Below are 26,407 nucleotides of genomic sequence, written 5' to 3'. Positions count from 1 at the left end.
CCCCATTGGGACCTAAATACCAGACTATAGAGGTTGTATAAATGACACCTGGGATGTGTGTTTTGGGGGGGTTATGACTAAGGAGTCTTGGTGTGTAGGTGATGTGTATATGTGCAGGCTCTAGTTGATTTATCTGCATGGGACTACAGTAGCGTGATTTACCTACACAGAAGGTGCAAACCCCTAGAATTATGCTACTAAGCATTGCTGTGTTTGAACTTAATGATTCGTACGATGCGCTGAAAAAATAATTCAAGTCTCTTCTTGATCTGAAAAGAGTGAGCAAATGGGTGAAGAAAAAAAAGTGCAGAGTGGTAACTCTTCACCTCTATTCTTCTACAACTGAACAAAAGCAACTGGATGTGCTTCATAGTTCTTAAGGATAAATGTTTCCACATTCCCATTTCTAAGAAATGAATGAAGTAGTCAATAACCAACATCAACAGTACAAAGTAATGTCACTGATGCTGAAATTTCGCCCCACTAACCTTTATCAAATGTGTGGGGTGGTAGTAGCCCATCTATAGGCAAGTAAGATCTATCTCTACCCTTACCTGGGTGAACTCTGTTAGAAGACAAATTAAAAAAAGAAAGTCCAACAGGAGTTTCAGAGAATTTTAGAAGACCTCCATCAATTAGGACTCCAGATAAACCACATCAAGTCAGCCCTATATATAATACTTGGGAGCTGTGTTGGGTATCGGGAATTGTAAAATGCTGACATCAAAGGATAGATTATTTTCTGTCCATCAGGACTGCTCCATGATTGAATCTAATTCTTAACCTAAAGCCAGACAAATCCCAGGCCCAAACCACATTTAATGCATCAATCACACATTACTGTCAACTCAGTTTAATCATGGAGTGGTTAGCTAGTGGCTGATATAATTCTCCACCACTGAATCTTTCATAGATTAATTTGTTTGAATCAGTCCCACGCTAATCTTAAAACAGCAGTGTGATGTTAAACGTGGCAAAATAGGTCCAAACATGGTCACCTTTATACCTTTCTCACCTACTTAAAAAAAGACTCAAACTTCGGTCACAGAGGTGAGAGCTTAGTGGACTCCATTACCCCCTTCCCACCAAGAGGGTACCATAACTCAGAGTTCTACCACACATCATGTGTGAAGCGAATTCCTCTGAGCTCTGCTGAGCTTTCTTCAGATAGGTCTTTTCGTCATCCCTTTTTCAAATGTCTTGTCCCATTGTTGGTCCTATGGGTAATTCACACAGTGGAGCTTAAAAAAGAATGCATTTTTGTCCTCTAACCAGCCCACATGACAACATAATTGCATTATTTTTCCTATAAGGCTGCAAGATTTGCAGAAGAGTTTCTTCAACAACTCTGAAGGGCAGAGAAGTCTCATTCCTAAGGAGTCATATCAGTCACTGAACCAGCCATTTCACTGCCTGCTGATTGGCCAATAGCATTGTAGATTCATAATATTTAATGAAAAGGGTGTCAACACAATTTGAATACCATTTCCTAGCAAAGAAATAGATTGCTTTCTGTATGACTTCAAAGGTCCTCTTGCTAAATCCATAATGCCATACTCACTACAGTGCATATTTTCAATGAAGACTTGAAGGTGATGCAGATGCCAGCAATGATGGAGCCAATGATGCTGCACTTGGACAAGAAATATAAATCCCCTCCAGCATGTCTAGTAGGACATCCTTGAGCAGATTCAGTGATGACACAAACGGTGCAGAGAAGATCCCACTAACCTGACTCACTTTGCACTGTGTTCGTGATAGAGATGTTAGAGATCTTGATAACATAGGAGAGCAAGTAAAAAAGATGGCAACATTACCACCAATGGGGACAGATGTACATCACTATATTCTGATATGTGTTCTGTACATGAAGCAGTCCCTCAGATAAAAGGCTGTTCAAGGGACAGAGTGCCCGTCTTGTCTATTTTAGGCAGAAAGTACATAAAAGGCGTTTTTGGGACATGTTACATCCGGACATATATGAACTCATCATAATCCAGCAGTCCTTAAAGACGAGGTGGTAAAAACAATTCATTCATGTTTTTAAAGGTTTGTTTATTGGGTCCTTTAGTTACCACTTTGTAACTTCCTTCATCAGACATCTGGCACTAAATCCTCTTTGTTGTAATCTTCATAATCCAATAGTACAATGTTGCTTCCCTCATCAGCTTGCTGAATAATTAAGCTGAAGCTGCTTTGCAGATTTTCCAATGCATTGTTCTAGTTTTTGGTCAAATTACAATTGGGAACAAGGGATAACACAATACAGACATGTATCAATATGAAGTTAATAATGTTTAACAACAGTTTATAATTTTACCTCTTCCATATTGGATCTAATTACCTAATAAAATATAACACAAATTGCCCTTATGTATTACTGGCACAATCCTATATCTGTTTATAGCGCCAAGTTATATGAAGATTTGAGACAGTAATTAAAAAATAAAAATATAAATTAAGTCATAAGACATTGCACTGTGGCCATGATGTCATGGTGTCAAAGTGAATTGCTAAATATGAATACTTTGTAATATTTATGTCAAAATAGGAACCTAGGGTATATTAGTGAATGTATAAAATGTGATATATAAAAATCAATGAATAAGAATTCTGATAACATGACTATTATATAATAATGAATACAATCACATGGGTGGGTATAGCAGTATGGTACCAATAGGGAAGCTACCTTAGTTTTGAAAAAATGTGTCATTACTATAATAATAAATGCATGTTAGAAGAAGATTTATTTGCTGTTTTTTTATTTGCAAAATATCAATTGTTTACAGCCTTTATAAAGTAGTCTCCAAAAAACTGTTCGAATGGTGTGATGTTGAAGAAAAATACAGTGCATCCTGGGTTTTAAATTTTAGTTTCTGATCAAACTAAATAGCAGTAATAGGAAAAAGTGTCAAGGTTACTTTTTAAATACATTTTTAGACTGCATGTGGGGTGCCACTAACTGTTAGACCTGACAGTCTTAAGGTGATCTTCCCCCAACTTTTTGCATGCCTTCCTCCATTTTTCTGATCTCATTTTTTCTGGTTTTAGGACTCTGCACACTTTACCAGTGCTAAAGTGCTTGTGCTTTCTCCCCTAAACATGGTATCATTGGCTCATACCCAATTGGCATATTTAATTTACCTATAAGTCCCTATTAAAGTGCACTAGATGTGCCCAGGGCCTGTAAATTAAATGCTACTAGCTGGCCTGCAGCACTGATTGTGGCACCCACATAAGTAGTACCTTAACCAAGTCTCAGGTCCGCCAATGCAAGGCCTGTGTGTGCAGTTTCATTGCCACTTTGACATTTAAAACTACTTGCCAAACCTTAAATTCCCCTTTTATTACATATGTCACCCCTAAGGTTGGCCCTAGGTTAATTATATGACAGGGTGCTATATAAGTAAAAAGCAGGACACATACTTATAAGTTTTACATGTCCTGGTAGTGAAAAACTCCCAAAGTCTTTTTTCACTAATGTGAACCCTGCTCCTCTCACAGGCCAGCATTAGAAATTCCATTATATAATTTTACGTGGTAATATCTAATCTAAGAGGAGTAGCCTTGTTACATTTGGTATGGTTGGAATAGTAGTGAGAAATCCTACTTACTGGTGAAGTTGGATTTTACATTATTACTATTTTAGATATGCCACTTCTAGAAAGTAGGCATTTCTCTGCCCTTACTTTCTGTGCCTTATAGCCTGTCTCCAATCCATGTCTGGTCTGTGCTGGTTGACAGCTCCCTTGTACATTTCTGCCAGACAACCATAAACACAGGACATGACACTCAGCTGCATCTTCATTCATCGGCATACTGATGGGTCTTCCTGGGCAGGAAGGATGCCGGGGCTCTCACTTACACTTCAAAGGTTAGTGGCCTGACCTCACACAAAGGTTTGATCACCTCCCACAGATCTTGTGGCAGACGGGGCTGTGTTGAAAGGGAAACATGTGCACTTCAAAACCAGTCTCACTCTTTGACGTTTCCTACACTTCAAACACACATTGGATATATATATATTGCTATGCTGGAAGGACTGTTCTCCTGCTTGTTGGCTTCTTGGCTTGCTAGCCCCTGACTCTGCTGACTCTGCTGGAAGGACTCTCATGGTGGTCTCTTGTGGAGGAAGTGATGTTCAGTCTGCTCTCATCTTGTTCTTTTTTTATAATGAGGTCAGCATACTACTAACATGGTAATCTTTGGGGCCTATGGGCTATGATTGCCATTACACTGCTGGGGGAACTCCCATCTCAGAGACGGAGAGTGATTCTAGGCTGTGAATCTATGAAAAAGATATAAATCCTGGACACCTATAGCCACAGGAAAGTCTTGAAACCCAGCCACCTAGGTTCAGATCTGGTTTAAACACCAGAAATCATGTGATTCTAATCCAATATGCCTTTCATTGTATGTATTATGCAAATATACAAAACCCCACTTGATGAACACAATCTCAAATCATCTCCACCTGATTAGGTCTATGTTGCCTCTGACAATGTGTGTGCTGCATAAAACATAAGACATGTTATTAACCTCAGAATTGTGAAAAGTTCATACTGCACCATGGACTTTAAGGAAGTATATGAGGAAAGAAAGATAGTGTGTCAGTGTGAGGAAAACCAAACTGAGGAATACTAGACAATGAAAAAACAGAAGACATTCTTTGGGGAGCTGTGCCTCATTTGTTCTCTAATTACATCAGGCTTTAGAAGGAAAGGGGGTTGGTGGGACACCTAGTCTCCAGAATGGCAGGGAGTGTTGTTTTTCTGATGGGGCATTAAGTCAGTTGATATTGTGTTGTCTTTGGGCTGGTGTGTGTTGTTCTATGTTCAAGATATCACTGCGGGATGGGACTGTGCATTTAGGTGTTTTTAGGTACTTTAAAGTCTTGCCCATTGTCGACTCCTTTTGGCCTTACAGTTGCGCAGGATGTATGGCTGGGTAATCTCATGGTCCCTGGGTGTTCTTTTTGGAATGGTGCTGTATAATCGTGCTTCTTTGGTTTCTGGAGGGATCACTGTTAATAAAATGCTTGTATTTGCTTTGCAGCGTGACCCCAAGCGCCTCAAGAAGGACCTCCCCAAAGCGCTGAAGTTACTAAAGCCTGAGGATCGGGTTCTCTTTGTTGGAACATCCAGCAAGCCGTTTGCTGCAGATGTGAAGACATTTTGCAAAGCTTTTGAGAGGATAATACTGGTCCCGCGGCCAGACTACGCTGCCAGATATGGTGAGGTTTACGAGGAGGTGGTCCATTGTTCAGTATGTGTTAGTGGGCAGGAGTTTAATGACAACAACATTGGGATGGCTTTGTGTGAGGAAGAGAGAGGGTAGCATTTAAAGTATAGGCTGTTTCAGTCATTATACCAGTGACTTACAACTCCCATCCTCTTTTTCCAGTGCTTTGGAAGCATCTCATTACGACGAATGGTGGGATTAACACTAACAAACTAGATTACAGCAACCTGGCCAAGATCTCAGACGGGTACAGCCCTGCCTTGATGTCCCAAGTGGTGAAATCTGTCCTGTCACCTCGGCGCCTCGCTCAGATGGACAAGAAGCCTCTTGTCACTGGAGAATTCCTGATGCCGCTTTCTAGAGCCGATCCCATCTACAGGGAAGAGGAGGAGGCCTTTAAGGTATACATCAGGGCGCCCTTCAGCCACCCATCCCCCGCCATCTCCTTGAAAGGGAGTTAAGAGTTGTCTGGATTTGTACCTAATTCAATGGGAAACATTTGTGAGGAGTTACACGAGAGACTCAGTGTTGGATGTTTCCTCCGGATTATTCAGCCCTTCTGTAAGTGTTTACAGCCGGCATTCCACAAGGACTGAATTTAGCAGGAAAGGGTAAACTGGAACCACCACCCTCGTATTACTTTCTCATTTTCCCTCCTCTCACCAGTCTCCTCCCCTCTCAAAGTAAACCCAGCGGCCTCCCTGCTGTCCGTTCACCTGCACAGCGCTCTATTGCTTTGGGGGTTGGTTTTGCTATATTTAACTCATGTAAGCAGGGGCGTAGCTTGGTCAGTAAAACTACGGAGTGGAGCGGGGGTTGAGTTGAGCCTCAGAATTTCCGACAATCACGCTGGAATACATTATACAACAAGCAGGGTGCATGAGAGGGGCCAAAGGGGCAGTGGAAAGGGAGAGGAATGCAGATTGGTAGGACTACTAAGGGAGAAATCACAATATTTTGTGAAATGACCAATATTTTGAGCACTTTCAAAGCAGAGTTAGAGCGTGTGTGCGTTTTTGATTGTGTGCAATTAAAAACTCCTTGTGCAATCCGAAAGACATCTCACCATACCCAACCGAAAGCACTTGTACCCAACTATTTGTCTAAAAATAAATGTATTAGGGAGGTGTGACACCCCAAACCCCATCCCCCGAAGCTACGCCCCTGCATGTCCGTACACAGTGATTTGGGATGAAATGCCACTCTGGGAAGTTATGGTAAAATAAATGTAAACTATAAACCTAATCCTAATACTTATCACGCGAGACAACCAAAACATAGCATTTTGGTAAAATAGTACCATTCAATAGATGTTAGCTGACTCAGGAAGGGGGCTGGACAACCAGTAACTTTCCATATTGTTAATTGCCTGATGCCGTCTTCACAATTATATTGTACATGTCTGCTCTAGGCTATCATCCTTGTATTAGCTACATTGCCAGAAGGCGGCATAGCACAAATAACATAGATCACCTTCTATGGGCTTCAGCTACACCTATACGTTGACAGGGCAAGTAATGGCTAACACTACCAAATTCACAAAAGCCTGTGTGATTCGGACGGAGTGGTATCCCAGGGGCGAATACCTCCCTGGCCGATTCTTAGTGGCCCTATGTGAGATTTACTAGAAGCATAAATGCAGTGTATAAAACCACCGGGCTACAGGGCAGGTAGAGAATACAAGTGCTCCCTGGACCCCTCAAATAGCACAGGAGAGCATGAAATGTTCCACCGGCAACGCAGGAGCCTATTGTCCCAAGGCGTATGCGTGCACACTGCTTGCACCTTGTCAGCTGTCATTATAGGTGGAGTCTATTTCACAGTGTGGGCTATTACAGTGACCAGCTCTTTGAAACATGCCACTCGTGCTGACAGCCTCACCCATACCATGCAAGGGCACCTCTTTAAGGAGTAGGGCTTGGGGGAAAGTGTCCTGGATGCTGACCCTCCCCAACTCCCTTTCTGATGGTGCTAAATGTTGCCATGCTCACAGTTATTAACCTGCCACCTGAATGCGCACAAGACATTGGAGTAAAGGAGAAGCTGAATGACTTGAGGGAGATCATGAAAGTGCAGGTAGCTAGTGACAGCTGAAGTCCGAAGAGCTGAGGTGAAGCTGCGGTATAGATTGCTCTGGGGTTTCTAAAGTAGGGAAGGATAACAAAGCAGACTTCTCTTGGTGCTAAAGAGCAGAGCAGCTTCCACCACGTGGAGCTGAACTGACCCCAAACGGAATGCACCAATGTTGCTTTCTTAAATCCCCATCAACAGTTGGAATCATCTGACAGTCCAGTCACACAGACTGCTAGGCGCTTTGCCAATTCAACAGAAAATTAAACACAACCAAGCATTAGGAAATGCACGTGGTATAACTATGCTGCTGCCATAAAGTACAAAATGCTGTTGTAAAGTTCCTCATGTTAAAAGAGCAGAATGGTATTGAACTTTGATGAAGTACTTCAGTACTGGATTAAAACACCATCTTTTAGTCAACAGCAGTGCAAAATTGCTTGCTCACATAATACACGTTTACATCTGCTAGACAACTTTAACATACATTCATACATAGAGACAGAGTCCCTCTTCCACTCCTGTACTTGGGTGGTTGTTTTATTACACTGGACCCCAGCATATTGGAAATGAGTTAAACCCACAAGCTGTCAGAAAAACATTGATCCATGGTTCTTATTTCTGGTCTTCTCTGAAAAAGCACAGCTACAGATATTGACTTTTTAGCAGACAGGTAACTGACTTTCAGGACAGTGACAAGAAGGCTTAAAAGGACATGGAGAACATGCAAACCTAAACATTCAATGAGAAGCAAGCAAAAGGAATCTGCAATTGTAGCCCGTTTCATGTGTGTACTAAAGCTGTGTGGACTCTGATGATTGGGCAGGTTTCTGGAAAAGATGCAATACTCTCCAGAGATTTTGGGTAAAGTCGTATGCTTTCCGGAGGTGTGTAGAATGCTGAATGCTCTAGTTATGAGGAATGACTGCTGCTCTTCTAAGGTTGTAGGGTATATATGATTGTCTCTTGGGAATAGGAGGAATGTCTGATACTTTCCTGAAGCAGAGAAGAATGTCCCAATGCTCTCATGAGGTTGTGGGAAATGTTTGATGCTTTATTGAGGTGGTGTGAAATCTCTGCTATTTGCTAAATTTGTGAGGTTTGTATGATGCGCATCAAATGTATTGGGAAATGTTGAATACTTTCCTCAGGATGTGAGGCAATTCGAATATCCTCTACTGGAGCTGGAGAAGGCACAGCAATCTAATGGCCAATGCGCTTGAAGGAAGATGGGTCATTTCTGATCCGATTTGGTGTGTTTGTGTATTCTGTCCTGACATTGTGAGGAATGACTTTTTTCAGAGGATGTAGTGAATGTTCAGTGCTCTGCTGATGTTGCTGGAAGTGTTCTGTACTCTCCTGAAGTTGAGGGGAAATGGTATATGCTCTTCTGAAGATTCAATTCACTCCTGAGTTGTATAGAATTTCAGATACTCTCTTTAGTTGTGAGGTTGTATGGATACGCTCTGATGTTCCTATCTGTTTATTTCTCTTCAGGATTGGTATTCAAAAACTCCCATGGGGAAGAAGCGCCAGAAAGCCACACAGGGGAACCAAGAAGAAGATTCAAAAGGAAAAGGAAAAGGGAAGGACAAGAAGGGCAAAAAGAAATAAAATCTCAAGCGTGAACATAAAAATCTACGTGAAGAGCATAACTTTAGGACCATGGAATGTACAAATTCAGAAACTGGGCATACTTTATTTTAATATTAAAAGATATGAAAAAAAGACTTATGTTGGCCAGATCAGTAAGATGATAAGTATCTGTACAAACACTGGTGTATGTATCTTCAGCTCAAGTGGTCCACAATAGGCGAAATGTACACTTACTCTTAGGACACCCACACCCTACATGTACATTTACTCTTATGACACCCACAACCTACATGTACACTTACTCATAGGGCACTCACACCCAGCATCTCCCACTCCACACATCTATCATCCACCCATTTTCTCCCAGGTTGGCTTGGTAAAACATAGAAGCTCATGGCTTTTCTGCCTTGGACAATGGAGAGGCGACCATTTGGCATCTTAATTGGACAATCCCTATTCATACTTGAATGGTTTGGAAAAAGACATGACATGGCTCATTTCCAATACCAATATAAAACTAGTATTACAATATATACTGACATTTAATTTAATTAGATAAACTACTCATTTTAAAGCCTCTATTTGCCCAGTATGCTATGATTGTAATCTTATTCTCATTTAAAACCTGTTATACCCTGATACTCAAATGGAATTCAGTACTGTACCGTGCCAGTTTTTTAAAAGTTTAATAGTGTAATCCAGCGGTTCCCAACCCTTTGACTTCTGTGGACCCCCACTTTATCTATACTGGAACCCGGGGACACCCACTGAATAATTATTGGAATAGGGTGACCCCCCACTGAGTCATTACTGAAAGCTGGGTAACTAATCTGTTTAAAGTATTACATTTTCTAAGCGGTTGCGAATCCAATGAGGAGGCTTCGCGGACCCCCAGGGGTCCCAGGACCACAGTTTGGGAACCACTGGTGTTAATTAATGAACATAAAAAGGTGGTTTCATCAGTTGACCAATTACCAAAAAGCCAGGAGGTCAAGAATTATACTTATTATAAACATGTTTTAAATTGTTTTGAATAACCACCCAAAACCTTAGTTGCAAGTAATGAGTTACCCAGTTATTTGTGTAACGAATATACAGAAGTTTGAAGTATTACATATATATTTCCTATAAAGCACCTCACCTAAATTATGTAGCCCTTTCATCGGTTTATATAATTTAATTTGTTACAAGCATAACTCCACAATACATCTGTCATACCAGACTCTCACATGCACAAGCAACAAGGTTGAGGGCCTGGTCACATTGTGATGTGTGTTTGACTTGTTGTGTAACATTTATTCAAGTTAGCATGCATTTTTACCTGGGGTTTAACTTCCATCTTGGTTTATGTTTTTTGATAGCATGCACACATGGTAGTTTGTTTTAATTCACATTTACCTCACACATATTAGGATACATTACAGCAGTCAAATATCACAAACATGACAAAGTTTGTTGTCCGATAAACCCACTTAATTCTGAGTTGGGCGGACCATGAGTTTTACGATGGTGATGCCCCTAGTAGCTCCACTGTCCAAAATTAATTTCAACAGCTTGATCGAGTAGGGACTGTTGTAGTAAAGCCACTGACAGAAATAAAAAAAACAGAATGACTCCAAAATCCAGGGGAAAACTCACTGGGTGTGAAGGACACTAGTTTTTTTAACTCAGTTTTCTTGATTTTGCAAAGAAACACAACAAAAAGAATAAGTAGTGTAAGGTCCCAAGTACAAAATAGTAGGAGTACCACATCCACATGTTATGCTACTTCAATAATAAAGAGCATCAAACATGGCAGAGGGTGGATGCGCTAGAACTCCCCGTTAGGAACAGTATCTTACTGAATCCAAGTCACCAAATCAGGTATATAGTGAGAGATACATCAGTGTCTCTTGAAGGACACTAATTATTTGTTTATGTTTCAAAAATAAACCACTAGTTTGAGAGGTTATTTCTAAAAAGCAAAATTTTGGGTGGATGGCTGTCAAAACCAATGGCAGCCATTCACCAAACTTTTTGTACCTTCAGAGGAACCACCATCACCTCGATACCTCGGAAGGTACAGAGATCACCGCTGGGCTGACAGTGTTTTGTAGATTTGGCAGGCAGAAGTCTGTCAGGATGGGGACATAATATTCTCTACTCCCTTGACTGAAAAGCTACCTGCCTGTCAAACTCAAAATTTTGCCCTAAATCTAATGACTGCAAAAGATTAGGACGTACAGGTTGAGTGGAATATCCTTACAAATAAAACACCTTCCAAATATTTTTCTAGCTTAAAACATTTCCAAAACATATGTGCATGGATTGTTTAGTAATTTTAAGACATTGTTCAGATCTAGGTAGATAGATTTAATCAAACCTAGTGGAGACACTAATGAGCTTCATATGAAATGTAATATAGAGCCATTTTAGTTTTATGTGCAAGGACATAATACTTGCATAATTCACTGAGAAAAGAAAAAATCTGCTGTAAAAAGCTAGAAAGGTTTTGGCGAACCATCTACCCTGGAAGCTAGATCTGACCTTAAGTTGGCATTAAAAACTTACAGAAAGTTAATACAAATCAAGGCCAATTTGTTCACAAAAAGGATATTGGAGCCCATATCACGTCCAAGGAGTTTTTCACAGTTGTATGCCTCCTGTCCCACTCCATATGCACTAGGCAGATCTTTGAGTATACACATCAACTGTGCATCGAATTGTCCAATTTCTTTGATGAGAACATTTCTAAGATCTGTGAGAGCCTGGTAGCCCTGTCTAATAGCTTCTGTTGGGCGGTCAGTAGGACTGGCTCTAATGCAGTATCTAGTCTGCTTTTTGAAGCCGAGATGACTATGCTTTCCACATTAGAACAGTTAAACCAACGCATGAAGTGTTTATGGGTTTGGAAAATTCATTCATGTCTGCATCTCTTTTGGACCGATTCCTCCAGCAGTCTGTAAAGTGGTAGCTCCCTGTTTGGCAAATCCTCCTGTGAACATCTGTAACAAATCCATTTCAAATGCAACATTGCCGGAAGAGTGGATGAAGGCTTTTGTTGTGCCACTGTTGACGAAGGCAAATGCTGCCCTTGCAACATTAAGCATCTTAACTATATTGATGCTGCCTTTCCGTGTATACATTTTGGAGAGGTTCATCAATAGACAGATTTCTCAGTTTGTGGATGTAGGAAAGTGGAGCATTATGCAGTGAGGCTGATTAGGCTTCACTATGTAATGCTCTCACAATACCTCAAAGTTGGGCCCTCGGATTCACAATAATACATTCTTAGCTCATTCCTGGTAGTGTGGCAGAGTAGTCAGGCTTTACTAGAGGAAAATGCATTTAGCGTTTCAGAGTACCAACATGGATGATAAGTAATTGACACGGCTCAAAAGAAATCTGACGCCAATTTATAAAAATAGAGCAGATTTTTGTATAATTTTAGACACCAAAACAAAAAAAAGTCAGTTCCGTATAACCATATTTATGAATTTTAAAGCAAAAAGAAAATCAGTGCATGTACAAGGTGTCAAATCTCACCTTTGCTGTCAGTGGGAAAAGTCCTTAGTGACACTCGGTCACATCTGGGGTGAGTTCAGAGGAACCCACGTGTGGGTAAGAATGTGCATGTCCCAAGACTAACCTGCAACAGTCGGCCCAGTTTTACCTGGCTTGTGGGATTCAGGTGCATAGGTGTCCTGGCTGTTCTTAGTGCTAAACTCCAGGAGTTACGGATGTTGAAAAGTGGTACTTGTGACACTTGGTCACTTGCAGGTCGAGTTCTTGGGAGCCCACTAGAGGTTAAGCTTGTGTGGGTCCCTGGACCAGGATTCACCTGGCAGAACAACTCCACCTAGTCTTGGCATCTTGGGTGGAGAGGTATGCTTGGCTCTCCTTGGTGCTGAATTGGAACTGCAGTTGCTGCTTTTGTGACTGAGATGGTGTGGGTGAGAAAACAGATGCAAAATCTCGACAACAGAGCCTTAGGTGACATCAGATGAAGGGTTTTCAGTGTGCCCTCGTGTTTCAGCATTGAGGAAAGATGATGATGACCGGACTGGTTACTAACAAGCCTTGGCAGTGGTCAGGTGGAGAAGAAGCAATTTCTCCTTCCAGAGGCCCAGTGGAAAGGAGTAGCAGTCTGAAGCTTGGCAGGGAGCTGGACTACATTTCCTACAAAGCACTGAACAACCTTTCTTTGGGCGATCCCTCAGAGGGCCAGATGGCCAGCGCTTCTTCAGACCTTGGTAAGAACGTTTTACCTACGGTGGGCAGGGGACTAGTGCCACTATGTCCAAGGGAGTCTTTGGCTCACAAAGGGTTCCCTCTTGCTGAGGGAAGCAGTCTTTGGTCCAAGACGAAAAGGGGGGCAAAAAGTGGGCATCTGCAAAGAGCCTAGGTTTCTTACAGTGGGACAGAATAACATCTTAGACCAGTACAATCAGGCTTTCATCCTGCTCATGGAACGGAAACTGCTTTGCTATTTATCTTGGACAGCCTTTGTATGTTGGCAAACAATACTTGATCTGTCTCCCGATTTCATTACAATGTCACTTTAAAGACTGCTTTTAAGGCTGGCTGAGGCAAGCATTCAGACCTTGGTGTTAGGTTCTGTATGGAGTGCAGATGTCAGGCTAATCAACCCCCCCGATTTCATTCTGACTTTAAGGCCTTGTGGCAGTGCATTCCAAAGGGATCATCTTTGAGCCTCACTCTTTCTTAACTTCTATGTCCACCCAGTGGTCCAGCTTATATAATCATACAGGCTTAATAATATGAATTATGCAGACAACATCCAATTGCTAATTTCTTTTGACAAAATGGTGGCTAATCCCGGCACAGTCTTACACTATTGTCTGCTGGTTGTCTCAAAATACAGACTAGACAAACATCATGTTCTGCTGTAATGCAGTGTGATACATGGCCTTCCATATGGATCAATGAGTCCAGGACATTCCGGCTATGACCCCAATGTTTCAACCTCAGTCCTGGGTCTCAGTGTGTGTGGCTCTGAGGCTTTTTGGACTATTAGACTCCTGCATTCTCTCTGCTGAACATGCCATGTGGTATGTGTGGGCTCTGCAATGGGATCTGAAGTCTCGCTGGGCTCATCACAAGGGGAGCATACCAGATTCCATCCAGGTTTCAGAGGAGACTGCACATGACCTTCAGTGGTGATTGCTCTACCACGATTAGGCCAGCTACAGCCCCTTCTCTCTACCCTACTCAGAGTTGATAGTGGTGACAGAGACATCAATGCTGGGTTGAGGTGATAATCTGGGAGAGGTGGTGATCAGAGGACTCTGGTTTCCGGTAGAGACCTGTCTCCACATCAACCCATTGGAGTTGCTGCTCATCCGCTTCCTGTTCATCAAGGGGAGGCTGGTTCAGTGCCTCACAGACAACACCGGCCCCATGTGGTATTGCAGCAAACAGGGTGGGAGTCATACAAGGACTTTTGTATGCTGTGGTTCCCAAAAAGGCTCTCTCTCTCAAAGATGCATTCCACCTAGAGTGGAGCATGGGAATCCTATGTGCCTTCCCTCTGCTACCTTTCCTGCCCAGTGTTCTGAAGAAGTTCAGGAACAACCAAACCCAAGTCATCATAGTGGCTATATATTGGGCCAGGAACATCTGGACATGAACATTTGTCCTCTGATCAGGCTGCTTCTTTAGGAGGATCTTCTGTCCAGCAGCAGGGTCTTGAATCCAGTCCTTGGCCATCTACCCCTTCATACGTGGAGATTGAATTGTGGCAGTTGACTGCATTCGATTTACCTTCTGACGTAATAATCATAGCGGACAGGTATTTTTCTACAAAGGCTGTTCACACCTGATGCTAAACAATAAGTTTGTGGCTTGATGTGGCAACTGTAATTTAGACCTGCTGCAGGGCAGATTGTCACATGTAGTATTGTTTGTTTTATCTTTGGTCCAGCAAGTGCTTGCAGTGAACACTGTCAAAGGCCTGTCTGCGTTTACTAGACCAACCGTTCTTGTTCACCTGTTGTTATGCGATTCCTTAAAGGATTAATCCACGTTTCCTCCTAAACCCTTTGTGATGCCACAGTGGAAACTTAGGGTCTGATTTAGATCTTGGTGGAGGGACTACTACATCATAAGGGTGATGGATATCCCATCCGCCATATTACATTTCCATAGGCTATCATGGGATCGTAATAAGGCAGAAAACTTCAGCTCATTGGTCTGGTGGGCACGACACACCCACTTGTTCTTATATCAAAACAAGCACACTCATGTACCTAATTAAGTGAGCTCCCACTCCAATCTAACAGCACACATCATGCCAAGGTGGCCACTCTTTACTCATGTATATGCACAGGCCTAGGGACATAGAGCTGGAATGTATGGTTTTGGGGGTAAGACTGCTTGGTTTTGGGCGGCAGCACCACCACGTGTTGGTGACTGAGTCAGTCACACACTGGCTGGAAGCTGTTGGCCTGACCTCTTCAGCTAGCTATTAGCACCTCACCCAAACCTAGAAAGTAAAGGTGATTTGTGGCAGCCTAAAATGTGACACTCTGATTCCCCAGGGAAGTCATGATAGACAGATCATACCCTTTTCTCTCAGTCACACAGTCTCACACATGCCAAGGCAGACCAAGAATTGCTGGGCATGTTTAATATTGGATTATTAGGAGGATGGAGCATATTACAGTGATGATTGTGAGCATTACTGTGAAACATAAAAACAGTCCCAACATCCTGACATAATCATGGGTCTAAGAATTCATACCTACACTCTTTTCTCTAACATGAGAACTTGGTAGAGTTAGCCCTTCTGCCCGTCCTGGTCTTAGGAAAGGAGCCCCAACCCGATACCTGAGAAAAAGGCAAGGGTCTTCCTGTTGTCCGGCTGGCAGTCCTCCCGGTTGGCTGAAAAGACAAGGCCAAGATCAGTGAAGCTGTCGGTGAAGTGGCGCTCAGCATAAGATGGCTGGTTGGCTGGACGGCTCCCTAACCTTCATAGACATATGTTGTGTTTATATAACAAAACGAGTTGTGTTCTAAGAACCGGCCTGACGTGATTGTATGTCCATGATTAGAAAGCTGACTCCATACTCCTGGAGTGCAATACTAAGTAAACTATTGTGCATAAATATAACAGCCTTGAGCAGGGAACAGAATGAGATGCATACAAGGGGCAGATAAATGTAGGACACAAACAAGTATGTTTTCTGAGAAAGGCAGCTGATAAAATATAAAACAAGCTGAAAGCAAGCTGTGCTAAAGTATATTAAAATGAATACAAGCAAATTAAATGTGCGTGTCTTAAAGTCACAGGCTATGGCCCAAAAGACTAATCTATGGGTACCCAATCTAGGTGCTAATCTGAGCCCACAACAGAATGTGCATGGGTTGTACTCTATCTTACCTACGTATGGTTCTTAAGCAAGCCCCATTAGCTTTGAGGGGGCAGACACTTCCCTGTAGTCACACTCTTGGGATTAATATACATAATTAATCATTAGGAATTGCTCTAAAGTTGTTTTAAGGGTTTAGTGGTGGGCAAGGGTATAGGGTGGTGAGGGTACTTTTAGGGTTCAAGGGATGGGTAAGGGTACAGGGCAGTAAAGGTGATTACAGGATTTGGGGAGTAAGGGTGTTGGGTAGTAAGGGTATTTTTAGGGTTTAGATGTGGGTAATGGTATTTGGTGGTAAGGGTATTTTTACGGTTTAGGGTGGGGAAGGATCTATGGTGGTAAGGGTATTTTTATGGATTCGGGTGGGTATTGGTAGTAGGTGTTAAGGGTGTTTTTACAGTATTGAGGTGGGTAAGGGTAGTGGGTGGAAAGGATATTTTTAGGATTTAGGGTGGGTAAGGGTATTGGGTGGCAAGGATGTTATTAGGGTTTAGGGGTGGGTAAGGGTATTGGGTGGTAAGGGTGTTTTTAGGGTTTAGGGTGGGTAACTGTATTTGTGTGTGTGTATATATATATATATATATGTTCAATGGCATGTGTAGCTGCAGATACACATGCTAGGCATAGCTCTTCTGAAATCTAGTGTTTGGCTCAGAGTGTTACAAGTTGTTTTTCTTCGAAGAAGTCTTTTCAGGGTCACAGGATCGAGGGACTCCTCCTCTCGGTTACAGTGCGCATGGGCATCGACTCCACTGTTAGATTGTTTTCTTTCTGCTGTCAGGTTCGGACGTGTTTCGCCTCGCTCCGAAATTTTGAATTGGAAAACCTCAGAAAACCTACTTATTTGTCGGTATTGTTTCGATCGCATTTCCCATCTAGCATCGAACTGGTAGTACACTCGGAACCTTCATCTTGCCCTTCGGGGTGTGTGCGCCTAACTAGGGCCTGTTTGGGCCTACCGCGTGGAAAGGCTGATGGATCAGACTCCATTCCGATTCTGCCCTTGGTGCCATGGGAAGTAACCTTGTACAGACCAACACCTGGTTTGTAATTTGTGCCTTTCTCCAGACCATCGGGAGGAAGATTGCGAGGTCTGTTGATTGTTTCGATCAAAGAAGACCCTGAGAGATCGCAGAGCCCGAAGACTGGAAATGACGTCGATAAGCACCGAACAGCTCGACGTCATGGAGGAAGAGCAGGCGCAGACAGCAGTCTCTATCCGAGACACCGACTACGAACAGGAATCGGAAGATGATAGACCCATCGCAGCTGGCCAGCATGTGAGTACGTCTGCCCCTACACCCCTACATAAAAGACATCCAAAGGCCTTGGGGACACCACTGCCGGAAGGCCATGGTTCCACCCAAAAAAAGACTGCTGGCGACCGACCTTTGGGGTCGGTGCCGAAAAAGGCCACTCCTCCGTCCACCTCGAGTCGAGAAAAACCCCGAAATCTTCAGACTTCAGTAAAAAAACACATACCTCTGAGTCGAAAATTCAGCACTCGGTTTCGAAGCTGAAACACCTGACTACTTTTTCGAAACCGAAAAAAATCCACACTTCGGAGCCGAAAAAATCCTCATACACAGAGGAACAGGGACTTTCGAGAAAATTAAAGCAAATCTCAAAGCCCATGCTGGAATCTCATAAAGCTTATGAAGAAAAGACTGCGAGTGAGCCAATTTTAGAGGTTATGGATGAAAGACAATCGAGAATCCATATACACAAGGAGACTGGACAAATCATCACTGCACCTCCTTTAAAGACCAAAAGAAAGCTTGCTTTTCAAGAGGAGTTAGACTCTGTTTAACCACCAGCAAAAGTGCAGAAACAAAAGGAGAAACCAGCACCTCTCCCTACATCTCTTCCTCACTCTCCACAGCTTTCTTTTTCACCTCACAATAGTCCACCACCATTGCCTTCTCCAACACATTCATTATATTCAAATGGTGATACAGTAGACCCATGGGATTTCTATGAACCTGATCCCATTCCAGACAATGATCCTGACCTCTACCCATCTAAACCTTCTCCTCCAGAAGACACCACTGCCTACACTCAAGTAATATCTAGGGCAACAGCTTATCATGGAGTGCTTATGCATTCTGAACCCCTGGAAGAAGACTCTCTATTTAACACACTATCTTCCACTCATTCCAGGTACCAGTGTCTCCCAATGTTGCCTGGAATGGTTAAACATGCAGACCAAATTAATAGTGAGCCTGTCAAAGCTAGGGTCATCACCCCCTAGAACTGATAAAAAATATAAGCCTGCCCCTACAGACCCAGACTATATCAGTCATCAGGTCCCTCCAGACTCAGTGGTAGTCAGTGCGGCAAGGAATAGAGCAAACAGCCAATCATCAGGAGACGCACCTCCACCTGATAAAGAGAGACGGAAATTTGATGCAGCTGGGAAAAGAGTCGCCACACAAACGGCTAACCAATGGAGAATTGCCAATTCTCAGGCACTTTTAGCCAGATATGACAGGGCCTATTGGGACGAGATGCAAAATGTTATACAGCACCTCCCAAAGTAGCATCAAAAGAGAGCGCAACAGGTTGTGGAAGAGGGACAAGCTATAAGCAATAACCAGATAAGGTCTGCCCTCCATGCTGCTGATACAGCTGCAAGGAGTGTCAATACTGCCATCACAATTAGAAGGCATGCATGGCTACGCTTTTCTGGTTTTAAACCAGAAATTCAACAGGCAATACTTAATATGCCTTTTGACAAGAAACATCTATCCGGCCCAGAAGTAGACACCACTATTGAGAAACTGAGAAAAGACTCAGATACTGCAAAAGCAATGAGGGCTCTATACACCACACCATTTAGAGGCTCCTTTCGTAGACCCCAGTTCAGAGGAGGTTTTAAGCTGCAGTCCTCTGATTCTTCCACCTCCCAAACTAAGCAGGGACAACAAACCCGATATCAAAGAGGGGGGCTTAGAGGGTCCTATAGAGGACAATATTTCAGAAGCAGAGGTAAATTCCAAACCTCAAAGCAAACCACTACACAACCTAAGCAGTGACTTCCTTCCCACCCTTCCACTCCACAATTCTCCTGTGGGGGGAAGACTACAGCAATTCCACTCTCATTGGCAAAATATCACCACAGACAATTAAGTATTATCAGTTATCTGCAATGGCTATTGCCTAGAATTCATCTCCACCCCTCCAACCATTCCACCACGATGCCACAAGTTGCCCCCAGAACACAGCGTTCTGTTGCAACAAGAGATACAATCTCTATTACAACAAGCAATAGAATTGGTTTCACATTCTCAACAAGGGACGGCACCCTCAGGCCTATCTTGAACCTCAGGTCCCTCAATCTATACATCCTGTCAGAACATTTTCACATGGTAACTCTGCAAGATGTCATTCCACTGCTACAAAAACACGACTACATGACTGCTCTAGACCTCAAAGATGCATATTTCCACATACCCATCCATCCAGCTCACAGAAAATACCTCCGGTTTGTCTTAGCAGGAAAACATTGCCAGCTCAAAGTGTTGCCATTCAGCATAACAACAGCTCCAAGAGTATTCACAAAATGTCTAGAAGTAGTAGCAGCCTACTTAAGAAGACAGCACATCCACGTCTTTCCATATCTAGACGATTGGCTAATAAAATCAAGCAATTTTACACAATGCCAACAACACAATCGTTATGTGATCGAAACCTTGCATACGCTAGGGTTCACCCTCAATTACCAAAAATCACACCTTTAACCAGCACAGGTACAACCTTACCTAGGTGCTATCCTGAATACTCAAAAAGCCCTAGCTTATCCAAATACACAAAGGATACAAGCTTTCCAAAATCTCATACCACACATACAGCCAAATCAACATTATGCCGTAAGATTTATTATGAAGATTCTAGGAATGCAAGACTAAACATGAGGCCCTTACAACAGTGCCTCTCACAACAGTGGTTGCAGGCACACGGTCAACTTCAAGATCTAATGTTGATGGACCGCCTAACACATATGTCCGTTCAATGGTGGAATCGGAGCAATCTAATAAAGGGGCGGTCATTTTAAGACCCTGTGCCTCAGACCATAATCACAACAGACGCATCAATGATCGGTTGGGGAGCTCATCTCCACAATCCAACCCTTCAAGGGCAATGGGATGCCAAACAGAAACAGCTTCACATAAACCACTTAGAATTATTAGCTGTATTTCTTGCCCTAAAAGCGTTTCAACCTCTTCTCAAACAGAAGACTGTTCTAATAAAAACAGACAACATGACAACCATGTATTACCTCAACAAACAGGGCGGGACACATTCAGCCCAGCTGTCCCTACTAGCCCAAACAATATGGAAATGGGCAATTCACAATCATTTTCATGTATTAGCACAATACATTCCAGAGGTAGACAATCAGCTGGCAGATCTCCTAAGCAGAAATCACCATCAAACACACGAACGGGAGATTCACTCCCAAGTACTTCAAAAGTACTTTCAAAAGTGGGGAACACCAGAGATGGATCTATTTGCAACAAGCGAAAACCCCAAATGCCTAAACTTCGCATCCAGACACCCACCCACACACACACACACACACACACACATGCACACATATCTTTAGCTTGGAATCCAGAATTTTTTGCTGAGCTGTACCCTGCATGTGCCGTCGTGTGGTGCCGTTCGGATCCGCGTCTGTCGTTCGGCTCCGTGTGGCATCCTCAGCGTCATTGGAGCCATCTGTGACATCACGGTCGCCTATAAAAGTACCACCCCAGCGCACGTACTTCAGATCTTTTCCTTCTGTGCCGGTTAAGCGCAGGTCTGGGATCGAGCTACCCTCTGCCTTTTTTTGCAGGCCTTTTTTTACCCTTTTGTCAGGTTTTTGTTGCAGTCTGTGCAAGATGTCATTGAGGAAGACGGGGTTCAAGCCGTGTGGTGCATGTCATCCCACCATGTCGGTGACGGACCCCACCAGGTATGTCTGTGGTGCCTCGACAAAGACCACGACCTAAAGTCGTGTTCAGATTGCCGGGCCATGGCCCGAAAGCTTTGAGAAATCGTTCTCTGAAGCTCATGGCGACCCGGCAGTCGACGTCGGTTGGTGCGACTGCTAGGAGGTCACAGTCCTGCTCGAGGAGGAGGTTGCGCAACTGCTCCAGGAGCACCAAGACCTCTTCTTCGCACTCGAGGTCCTCAGGGCGCTCGGGGAAGAATTACAAAAAGAAGAACTCCAAGAGGACCTCAACTTCGCCATACCCATCTGCCACGGAACCGATGCCAAGGCCGACTTCGGGTCTATCCCCCTATCTGGGAGCTGGAGCAACTCACACTCAATTTAAAGAATTTTACAAAGTCATGCACCTCATATTTGAGCACGCTGCCCCTGCTGGTGAGCCTTTGGGCCCGCAGGGTCCCCATTGAATTCAATGTCAGCGGCTTCGGCCCCAACACCATTGGGGATCCCAGGATCGGATCCGGAATGGTGCCGGATGCACACAGTCTACCTCCTCCGGTGCCGGTCCCGACATTGATGCTCTCCCCACTGGTGGTGCGAGCTCCATTCTCATCCAGGATGATCCAGAGCCAGAACAATGTCGTACAACGCTGATTCCGACTTCGACAGTGACTATAGGGCCCAGATCATTGCCTGAGGCTTATTTCAAACAGCCAGGCACAGGTGAGGAATGGGAGGGGTCTGAGGACCCTTTAGAATATGGTTTGGAAAATGTGGACTGGTATGAGGACCTAGGGGAAGCCAGTGGACTAAATACTTCTGCAGATACTGGCATGCTCTCACCTCCTTCTGTGGCTTGGAGGAGGGAGCTTCATATGCCATGGTGGTGCGTAGATCAGCCGATGTATTAGATCTAGAGTTGCCTACGGTGCCGGTCAGGACTAACATCCTGACAAAGGTGCTTCAGCCGGGGGTTTCCACATTGGAACCGATGTTACCCTTCACTGAAGCCCTTACTGATGTCCTGCTGGGGACATGGTCCAAACCCAGCAGAGGGGCTCCTGTAAATAGGACAGTCGGTCACCGCCATCGGCCAGCTCCTTCTGACCCTAGTTTCCTCACCCAGAACCCCACCCCGGAGAGCTTGGTGGTCCAGGCCTCCACTTCTCAGGTGCCTTCCCTTCCGCTCCACCGGATAGGGAATCTAAGAGGCTGGATCAGCTTGAAAAGAAAATATTTTCTTCCTCCAACCTGGCATTGAGGTCCGTAAACACCTCATGCCTATTTTGCTGTTTTTCCCATACTTTATGGGATATCGTGGCACCAGTGCTGCCCCAGGTCCCGGAGGGCGTACGGGGCTCTCTCACTCAAGCCTTCAAAGATGGGAGGGACGCAACCAAGTTTACAATTCAGTGTGGTTTGGAAACTACCAACTCGCTGGGCAGGGGGCGAATTCATCGACAGTGGCCCTTCTACGCCACGCCTGGCTTCGTACTTCTGGCTTTTCGGGGGATGTCCAGACAGACCTTATGGACATGCCCTTCGATGCCGCACGCCTTTTTGGAGAAAAGGCAGACTGCGCTTGAGCGGTTCAAGGACTCTCGAGCTATGGCCAGATCCTTGGGCCTTTCGGCACCAGCTCATCAGCAGTCTGCCTTTTGCCCCTTTTGAAGCTTAGGAAGGGGTAGGGCACCACGCCACCCTCAGATCAGCCACCGCCCACCATCATCTCAGCATCCAGTGTGAGGACGAGGTTGTGGTACCTTCAGACTCAGAGGGTCGAGCCAGAGGTCGACCACCACCCAGCCCCCCTCCTCCACAGGGCCCAAGTCCTCCTAGTTTGGTTCTGCAAGACCACATGCATCCAGTTGGAGGGAGGATTCAATTTTATTTCCCTCACTGCTGTCCATAACATTGGACAAATGGGTCCTGCGGAATATACAGAAAGGCTATTCCCTTCCCTTCCATTCTTTCCCTCCCTCTATACCTCCATTAAAAGAACAGCTACTGGAGGATCACAATTTTGCTTCACAAGGAAGTTATGGCTCTCTTGGCCAAGGGAGCTATAGAAAGGGTCCCGATGTCAGAAGTAGGCAGTGGTTGTTATTCTCGCTTCTTTCTGATTCCCAAAAAGAACAAGGGTTTTCGCCTCATTCTGGGTTTGTGGGATGTCAATCTCTTCCTCAAAAAGGAGAAATTCAAGATGCTCCCTCTTGTTAGGGTCTTGTCTGCTCTAGACCAAGGAGACTGGATGGTAGCGTTGGACTTGCAGGATGCAGATTTTCACATCCCCGTCCTTCCTGCCCCCGGGCGCTACTTGCGGATCAAGGTGGGCCACAAGCACTTTCAGTTTACCGTGCTCCCCTTCAGTCTCACCAGTGCCCCTCGAGTGTTCACCAAGGTGATGGCAGTGGTAGCAGCTCACCTGCAAAGGTTAGGGATTTCAGTCTTCCCCTACCTCAACGTCTGGCTGTTGAATGCTCCTATACCCCAGGCTGTCGTCACCCACCTTCAGACTACGGCGGACCTCCTGCATTCACTGGGTTTCACTATAAACGTGCCAAAGTCACACCTGACTCCCTCGCAGAAGCTCCCTTTCATTGGAGCTGTTCTGGACACAGTGCTGTTTCGAGCTTATCCATCCAAGCAGCGAGTCCAGGATATTCAGGTTAGACAGGCTCTGAGGCTGCTGGGTCTCATGGCCCCCTGTTATTCAAGCATGCCAGATGGCATATGAGGGCTCAGCAGTGGGATTTGATGTTCCAGTGGGTGCAGCATCAGGGCAATCTTACCAACACAATTCAGATCTCATAGGGAACTGCACAAGACCTACAGTGGTGGTTAGAGAACTGTGATTGGGTCAGAGGCAGACTCCTCTCCCTTCCCCAGGAAGATCTCACAGTAGTGACCGATGCGTCATTTCTGGGATGGGGCGGCCATCTGGGAGAGGTGGAGATCAGAGGTCTCTGGTGGAATCTGGACTCCATATCAACTTACTGGAGCTCCGGGTGATCAGACTGGCATTAGAAGCATTTCTTCCTGTTGTAAAAGGGAAGATAGTGCAGGTATTCACAAACAACAACACCGCAATGTGGTACTGCAACAAGCAGGGCTGTGTGGGGCCGTGGATCCTTTGTCAAAAGGTCTTGCGGCTCTGGACATGGCTGGAACAGTAGGGCATAACCCTGGTGGTACAACACCTGTCAGGTTCTCTGAACGCCAGGGCAGACTAACTCAGCCGTCAGTGCCTAGCGGATCCCAAATGGTATCTCCACCTGGAGGTGGCACAAGTACTCTTTTAGCAGTGGGGAGAGACTTGGTTAGATCTGTTCGTCTCCTCAGAGAACGTGCAAAGTCAGCAGTATTGCAGGTTGCAGTGTCCAAGGTGGCAATCCCTTGGCGACGCTTTTTGACACGAGTGGAGTTCAGGCCTTCTGTACGCCTTTCTGCCCAAACCACTTCTGACTAAAGTTCTCAAGAAGATCAAGAATGACCAGGCCCAAGTAATCCTGGTGGCTCCGGATTGGGCACAGAGAGTCTGGTATCCCGAGCTTCTGAAAATGAGCATCAAGCGTCCGGTCAGGCTGCCCCTTCGGAAGCATCTTCTGTCGCAGAAGCAGGGGAAGGTTCTCCACCCGAACCTGTCAACTCTGCACCTTAATGCATGGAGATTGAGCAGCGGTTGTTGATGGCTTTTGACCTTCCTCCCGAAGTCTGTAAAGTTATTTTGGCAGCCAGGTGTCTCTTCACTAAAATGGTATACGCCTGCCATTGGAAACAATTTGTATAATATTGTACAGAAAGGTCTATTGATCCTCTTTCTGCTGCTCTTTTTGATATCCTTCTCTTTATATTATCCCTTGCCCAGCAGGGTTCTGCCTTGGGCACTCTCAAGGGCTATCTTTCTGCCTTATCGGCATTCCTTTGGCTACCTGATCAGCCTTCACTTTTCAAATCTGCTTTGTACATAGATTCCTCAAAGGGCTTGTACATATGTTTTCCGCCCTTTGTTATGCCCCAATGGGACTTAAATCTGGTCCTCACATTTCTTAAGTGTGCTCCCTTTGAGCCCTACACAACTGTCCCCTCCGGCTGCTCACCATCAAGACAGCCTTCTTAGTGGCAATAACATCTGCCAGGAGGGTGAGTGAGATGCAGGCTCTTTCATCCAAGCCACCGTATCTCACCATGTTTTCAGACAAGGTGGTTCTCAGAACTCATGCCCCTTTCCTCCCCAAGGTGGTGAACCAATTTCATCTGGGTCAGAACATCACCCGACCCACCTTCTTTGCTTCACCACATCCCTCTAAAGAAGAGGAGCTACTCTTTGTGGGGTACGTGGGAGCAAAGAAGGGTCGGGCAGTGCAGAAACAAACCATTTTGCGTTGGGTCATTCTCTTCATCAAGATCTGCTACGCATTGGCCAGGAAGCAGCCGACTCTTGAGGGCCTGAGGGCTCATTCTACCAGGGGCAAAGCTGCTACCACTGCTCTAGCTCGGGTGTTCAGTCCTGGTTATTTGTCAGGCAGCAATGTGGGCATCCTTGCACACGTTTGCAAAACATTACTGCCTGGACAGTCAGGTATGGAGAGATGAACACTGCCCCTTTGGTCCTACAGGACTTTTTAGTGTAAGTAGAGGTACCTGCAGCTCACGCCAGGAGGTTATAGCTTGGGTATCTATTCTAAGGTAAGGAATCTGCAGGTAGAAGTCTCTATCAGATGAACAAGTTACCTTCGGTAACGTATTATTTGGTAGAGACTCTATCTAGCTGCAGAATCCTTACACCCACCCATGCCTCCCCACTCTGCAGATATGTCTAGTAAGTTTAGGGTTTTTCCCTAGTTTTGCACAGACAACCTGTTGGTTCTATCCATCTGCGCTTCTGTCGTGGAAGTTTGTGGGTAAAAGAACTGACGGACGCGGGCCAGGGTGGTGCCTTCATACGTGACCATGATGTCACAGACAGCTCCAACGACTCTGACGATGCCACGCAGAGCCTAACAACGCACGTGGATCCGAACGACACCACCCGACTGCGTGCGCAGGGTACTGCTTAACAAAAAATTCTGGATTCCAAGTTGATCCCAGGAAATTCTAAGGTAAGGAATCTGCAGCTAGATAGAGCCTCTACCAGATAATGCGTTACCAAAGGTAAGTAACTTGTTCATATATGTAAATTACCTAC

At 44.6% G+C, this 26,407-nt stretch overlaps 1 protein-coding gene across 1 annotated transcript in view; it reads left to right on the top strand.

Annotated features, from left to right (window-relative positions):
• LOC138304349 (dynein regulatory complex protein 11-like) overlaps positions 1–9,762 on the top strand; it is a 411,831-nt gene extending 402,069 nt beyond the window's left edge. Inside the window, exons 17-19 of the mRNA XM_069244325.1 lie at positions 5,059–5,236; positions 5,407–5,645; positions 8,812–9,762. Of these exons, the coding sequence (XP_069100426.1) occupies positions 5,059–5,236; positions 5,407–5,645; positions 8,812–8,928 (534 nt within the window). The 3' untranslated portion in view covers positions 8,929–9,762. The remainder of the gene's footprint in view (positions 1–5,058; positions 5,237–5,406; positions 5,646–8,811) is intronic.
• The last annotated feature ends 16,645 nt before the right edge of the window (positions 9,763–26,407 follow it).

The sequence above is a fragment of the Pleurodeles waltl genome, chromosome 7 (assembly GCF_031143425.1).
Source record: "Pleurodeles waltl isolate 20211129_DDA chromosome 7, aPleWal1.hap1.20221129, whole genome shotgun sequence".
In the NCBI taxonomy this organism is placed as follows: Eukaryota; Metazoa; Chordata; class Amphibia; order Caudata; family Salamandridae; genus Pleurodeles; species Pleurodeles waltl.
The sequence above is the reverse complement of the archived record's forward strand: the minus strand, read 5'-3'. Positions and strand labels throughout refer to the sequence as shown.